Source organism: Drosophila teissieri, chromosome 2R (genome assembly GCF_016746235.2).
Source record: "Drosophila teissieri strain GT53w chromosome 2R, Prin_Dtei_1.1, whole genome shotgun sequence".
Lineage (NCBI taxonomy): Eukaryota > Metazoa > Arthropoda > Insecta > Diptera > Drosophilidae > Drosophila > Drosophila teissieri.
Window position 1 is genome coordinate 12,288,368 of NC_053030.1, and position 6,294 is coordinate 12,294,661.

The 6,294-nt window shown below is 46.2% G+C and overlaps 1 protein-coding gene across 1 annotated transcript; it reads left to right on the top strand.

Annotated features, from left to right (window-relative positions):
• Window positions 1-598: 598 nt before the first annotated feature.
• Window positions 599-1,603, top strand: LOC122614273 (E3 ubiquitin-protein ligase RNF125). Its single transcript, XM_043788812.1, has 2 exons — window positions 599-1,059; window positions 1,183-1,603. Exons 1-2 carry the CDS (start codon window positions 784-786, stop codon window positions 1,264-1,266), a joined length of 360 nt encoding a protein of 119 aa, XP_043644747.1. The 5' UTR covers window positions 599-783; the 3' UTR covers window positions 1,267-1,603.
• The last annotated feature ends 4,691 nt before the right edge of the window (window positions 1,604-6,294 follow it).

A 6,294-nucleotide genomic window follows, 5' to 3' on the forward strand; every position in this document is an offset into this window, starting at 1 on the left:
CGACTGTTAAATTGCAGAGCAACTGACGCCAGTGATTCAATTTGTCAGCCGCTTGTTGGACGTCGTCCTTCGTCCTGGCTGCTGGGTCCTTCGCCCGGATAGAGAGATGGGTTTCTTGTCCTCGACTGATGTGACTTTTAGTGCCGGGCTTAATTAAAAACCCTGTTGGAGTAATCGACGGCGTCTTGTCATTTCGCTCCTCGCTGCTCGCTCCTTGCAAGTAGTTGCAAAGTTCGATTTTTGTCGTCTGCGTCTGCGGTCGTTTGCCCCAAAGTGCAAAGCGTTGTCCTCCGGAAAAATCAGCCAAAGGATGAGCCGAGCCGCGCGACACATGGCTTCCACTTCAGCTCGGTTCCCATACCATCCCATCTCATCCTATCTTATACCATAGGATACCATCCCATCCCGCCCAGACTCGCTTCTAATTGAGTTGTACAAGTCGACTACTAATTGCATTCGATGCCTGCCGCTCGGCGTGGATATAATTAAATTTTATTGGCCGGCGAAGAAGCTCAAGGTGCTTTCCGGTCAGATTTATCGTCGTTCATTTTAATTAAACTTTAATCGCGGCGGCGTCCGCTTTTCCCCACCTGTCAATCCCTTTGCCGATACGAGGGGGGCGTTATCTAAATTTCTAGTTCCACAAAAATATCCAGCCAACTGAAGTCACATACATAGAGAAATCGAAAAAAAACAGAACACCCAGACACAACGACACTTTTACACGACCGCCACGCATACATACGAAGACTTAACATATAGATGACTTGACATACGGGCACAATGGTACAGCAGAGCCTCGATGCGACGAACTGCGACTGCTGCAGCGAGGGCGGCGATGCTCCATCGTCTTGCAATGCGGGTCAGGATGGGGAGCCGGATTTGTGTGCCCTTTGCCTGGATCGCATACAGATTCCGGAGAAGCTGCACTGCAACCACGCGTTCTGCAAGAGCTGCTTATCACTGTACAGGGAAGCCCGCAACTGGGTGGCCAAGCGCTGCCCCATCTGCCGGCGCCGCCTGGACATGGAGGACCAGGTGTCCAGGCGGCTGCACGATGTAAGTGCTCCAAGAGCCACACTAGCTAGGAATCAAACCCTAAAAACAATTAAAATATCCTTGCAATGGCACTAAGAATGGCAACCAAGAAAGTAGCAATCCTAATCCCCTGATCTCCTCCAGGACTGGCGTCTCCTTGGTTTCATGATGCTACCGCTGATGCTGCTCAGTCTGGGCCCTTTCTATTTGCTGTTGCTCTACTGGTGAACTGGTTTACGAAATATGTATATTTGTAATTGTACTAACAGAGACGTATGCAAACTTGTCCGTGGATTTTAATTAAACGAAAAAGCCATAAAATGCCAGTGGAATGTGCTTTGTTCTGGCTCGTCCTTTGTGGTCCTTTGACCACCTTAATGAGTTTCCAGCCAGCCAGTGAGATAAGCGCTTTCTTAGAAAGCCGCTTCAATGGCAGGCCAAGTTGCTGGTATCAGGATTGCTCATACGCCCCGTGGTCGCCTTGCCCCCATTTCAACCGCGTTTTAATTCAATTTTATGCGCCAATAAACTGATTTGGCTGCTCGCACAAAAACTCTGCCACGCATGCATATTGCACCGAAAGAAAAATAAATCTATGCTGCATCAGCTCTTTGCCATATACCAATATCCAATACCAATACCCATATATCCCAATATCCACGAATATCAATATTTTGTGTTATGGCCCTTATTTGTGTGTATTTTGATGCTGTAAATCAAAATGCAGCGCGCAAAAAAGTTTTATATTATACAAACATTGTTGCACTTTAAAATGACCAACAAGTAAATATGGGAGAATGTGAATATTAAATGTTGATTGGCCAACACATGGATCAGTTGCTACCCTCTGTGGTCGGCAGCCTGTCACTTGGCAAATAAATTGTAAATATTTGATACAAATTATTTTGAGTTGCAGTACTCTGGTGTGATATTTGGTTTATCTAAATCTAAAATATCTAGCAACAATATTCATTCTTTAATCTGTTTATTACGACTAATTCCTAAAGTTCACTTATGTTATTATTAGTTAAGTTTATTAAACTATTATATTTATTATATTATTTAATGCTTCTAATTTGCAATTACTTTCCATTGAAAGCTTAGATCTAGGGTACAATGGGGCTTATCCTGCCACCGTTGGTTTTTTGGCATTCATTGTTTTGGATTTGGGCCATGTTTGGGCCACGTTTGTTCACTTGGCCATAATAGCTCACACATGCCACAATGCCGGGGTAAACAAGTATGGCCAGCGCCGTTCGATAAGGTTTTTTAGCCATTTTGATTGCCAGCCTGCAGCTGCTGCTGCCGTGCAAAACGCTCCGGAATTTCGGCCATGTCCAAATATATAGCGATGTAAACTAATATGCCGCCCCAGGCATGGATAGTCTCGCTGGGGGAGATGCAACTGGAAACTGGCCTAATCCCCGCCGTCGAAGTCGGTGTGCCGGGCTTTGGGCATCGAGTTCTATTCGCCATTCGCCATTCGGCATTCGCCATTTGGTGATCACTGTCACATCCGTTCGCACAGGATATGAAATGGCTGATGCAGCTCTTCAGTTTGGCTGGCTGTATTTTTTCCGCTATTTGTCCGATTTGTGGGCCAATCCACACTCGGTTTTTTGCCTCTTTTTTCCACGGCGTTGTTTGGCTTTTGTCAGCTGGCAGGCAAATTGAAATGTTTGCCCCAGGCATCGGTTTTCCACCAAAGGACCCCCGTCCTTGCATCGCATCGCATCGCATCTCATCTCATCGGCTGTTTGTTTGTTGATCTTTGACACTAGGCTGTAATTGAAAGTTTTGTGTGGACATTTGAGGAGACAAAGCCAATCGATTGGGTTTGGGATCGAGAAACTGGTTCAGCGGAGCCAATCCAAATTGAATTTCAACTTCCAACTCGTGCCGAATGGCCGGGCAATTTCGCTTTATATTCTCAATTAGTTTCGTGCACGTGGGCGGGCTTAATTAATTTTTACATGTCCTGCCGTGACCTACAGTCCCACAGTCCCTACAGTCCCCCCGTTGCAAAATACCACCTGTCCTGTCCTCATTTGTAACGCCCATTTCATGGCTGCTCGTCCTGGTCGTCCTGCTCGTCCTGGTCGTCCTGGCAAGCGGCTTTATCGCCCGTCCGTGTCGCGACCACAATTTCATCGATAGCAAACACAGACAGCGGGGGCTTTCCAACCGCTTTTCCAACCGCTTTTCCGCCCATTTTCCCAGCCCAGCCCCGTTCAGCAGCTGGCTCATTGCCAATGCATTGTGCGCCGATTATTTTGCCGTTTATTTCGCTCTCGCCCGGCGATTTTCGTTGTATTTTCCTTTTTCACTCGTGTTTTTTTTTTACTTTATTTTTTTGTTGAGTCTTTCGCTGAGTCTGTTTCCCGGGCCCGGGTTTTCATATTAAATTTTTGTCACTCTGCCATGTCTATCTTCGGCTTCGGTGCGCTCCAAATTGGCTGCTTTTCAACAAAGATGCAACATCTGTTGCCATGAGGCAACTGCTCCAGCTCCAAGTTGCAAGCTCCATGCTCCATGCGGCATCCTCGTATCGCTTTGCATATCCTTTTTGGCTGTGGTGCAAATTGCAGTGTGGGCCCGGCAAAAGGAGCTCATGTCCCGATGTTTTCCCGGCTGTTTCTCTCGCCGCAGAAACCCAAAATCCTATTCATTATGTCGCCGAGGGTGGAGGCTGAAATGGAATGGAATGGGGATCTGGGATTGCCATTTGCATGTCCTGTTTCGTTTCATTAAATGCTCGCCTTGCCTTGCCGCATGCAATTACCAATTTATTTTGCCGGCGAGTGCACTTCTGGGCTGCCTCGGCTTTTTATGGCACTCCGTTGGACGAGGATAAGGAATAACCCCCAAGTTCAGCGACTGCACACATGCTTAAATTGTGCCAAATTAGCTCGGTTTTCATTCTTGTTTTTTGGCTTGCCCCCCGTTTTTGTTCAGTCAAATTGGGCAACTTATAAATCCAAGGAGCTCAGTTGTCGCACTGGATTTCCTTTGATTGACGGTATGAGTTTGGGTTTAAGTTTTTTCGGGGTTTGCTCATTTTGAAAAACTTGTTTATTATAAGTCTATCTCTAACACTTAACTGTAGAAAAAGAACCCATAAAATGCGAATACAATATAAAAACCTAATGACACGTGGTCACCATTATGTTGATTTCCCATCCGCAGTAATGGCAATCGGAGTAAAGTGCACATGGAAGGCAGTGACTCTGCTAATTTTATGGATCTCAAATGAAGATTCTTAATCTTCATTACCCCAACTGGGCTGCGCACTTGTGTATAATGATTTCTGCCCTTTTGCCACCGCCGCCGACCCTAATGATATAATTAATTAGTCGACCTGTGAGCGGTGCGTCCTTTGAACCCAGCTGCTGCATTTGCTTTTTGCCAGCCGCATGCACACGCTCCTCATTGTTGTTGTTACCTCAGCATATCCGCATGTCCTGACTGACTCCGTTCACCGTTCTGCGTTCAACGTGCCCCATGCAGCATGCAACTTCCAGAATCCAGAATCCAGAATCCGGAATCCCTGGTGCCGAGCCGTGCATTGTTTGCTCTGATTGCCGGCGTGGCTGAAACCGAAACCGAGGCAACGACCTCTGGCTGGTTGTCAAAGATTAAGCAAACCGAGCTAAGCGGACAAGCAAACACTCGCACTCGAGGGCATTCGGCAGGTCCTGCCAGGTTGGCTGGGATCGACAGGGATGGCAGGGCCAGGATGGCAGGGCCAGGATGGCAGGATGCACACGGCAATGGCTGCATTTAGTGTGCAATAAATTCCCTTTTAATTTACTAAATGTGTTTGCGACTGTCCAGGGCCCATGCTCGATGTCCAGTGTTCAGTGTCTCTAGTCCTGTGTCCTTGTTCCTGGGTCCTGCTACCAGGTTCCCATATCCTGCGCGTGAAACGGACAAATGGCTGCGGAAGACGAATGATGCAATTGTCTGGCTTGACTCTTAATTGCTTCTGCTCCTTGCCACACGAGGTTCGAAGTTTTTTGGCTGCCAATTATGCAAATGCAAATGCAGATGCAAAGCGATGTGTTTGCCGTCAGGCAATTGAATTTGCAAAACCAGTTGCGAATGGTCGAAGCGATGATGATTTTGTGGCCATAATGATTTGTTGTGCTGTGGCTCTTGTTTGTCCATCTGCCCGACTGACCGACCGCACAATTTCCTGTCATTAGGGTCGGACATGTGCTGCTCCTCCGTGAGCATGACTCCCTGGTCCATCCTGCCCGATTCTCCTCCTGGAGTTGGAGCTGGAGCTGGAACTGCTGGGAACGAAGCCCATTGTGTATTAATGAAAGCATTTGAAATGCATGCCCAGAGCAGCCCAGAGCCCGCTGTCATAATTTCACATTAACCTACTTCCAAAAAATGAGCAGCATCTGCCTCGCTCCCGCACGGGATGTGGGCTGTGGGATGTGGGGTGTGGCATCCCTTTCTGCTGCTCATTAGCTGGCAGCCAGGATTCTGGCGTTTAATTATGTCACACCCCGGTCACATCCTGTGCTTGTTGACATGTGTGTGCGAGTTGTCAGCGTGGATTCATCAAACATGCAGCGGAATTGCTCCCTGGTCAACTGCCCCACCTGCTCTTCCCCCTCTCTCCCTCCCCTGATTTCCTCTCTCTGTCCCTCTGGGCAGGACATCAAAACTGCCGGCCATAAACTCTCCAATTAGATTTATGTAGGTGTAGGTATGCGTGTGTATGTTTGTGTGTGTGTGTGCTTGCGTAAGTGTATGAGTGTGGGGTGTGGGTTGCCAATCAATTTTTAATGAGTTTGAAATTGTTTGGCCATGGCACAATGGCTAATGTTGGCCAACAAAGTTTTATGGTATGCAGGTGATTTCCTCGAGATCATATAGGTGAGTTTAGGGTTCTATTGTTGTGATGATATCAAAGTTAGTCAAAATAAAATCAAAATACCATTTCATTAGTTTCTCTCAAGGGTGCAAACACTCCTGTTATGGTAAATAAGTGGTTATATCATAATATTTAAATTTGCATTTTAAATGGTTATATCATAATATTTAAATTTGCATTTTAAATGGTTATATCATAATATTTAAATTTGCATTTTACTTTGTCTATCCATTTTGCACCTGACATCTTTGTTTCTAGTACTGAAAAGATATTCATTTTTAATTGCTCATAGGCATACCTTGAATATACCTTTAAGTTTTCCGTAAACAGATATAAATTACATTAATGTTATTGAAAACACAAGCGAA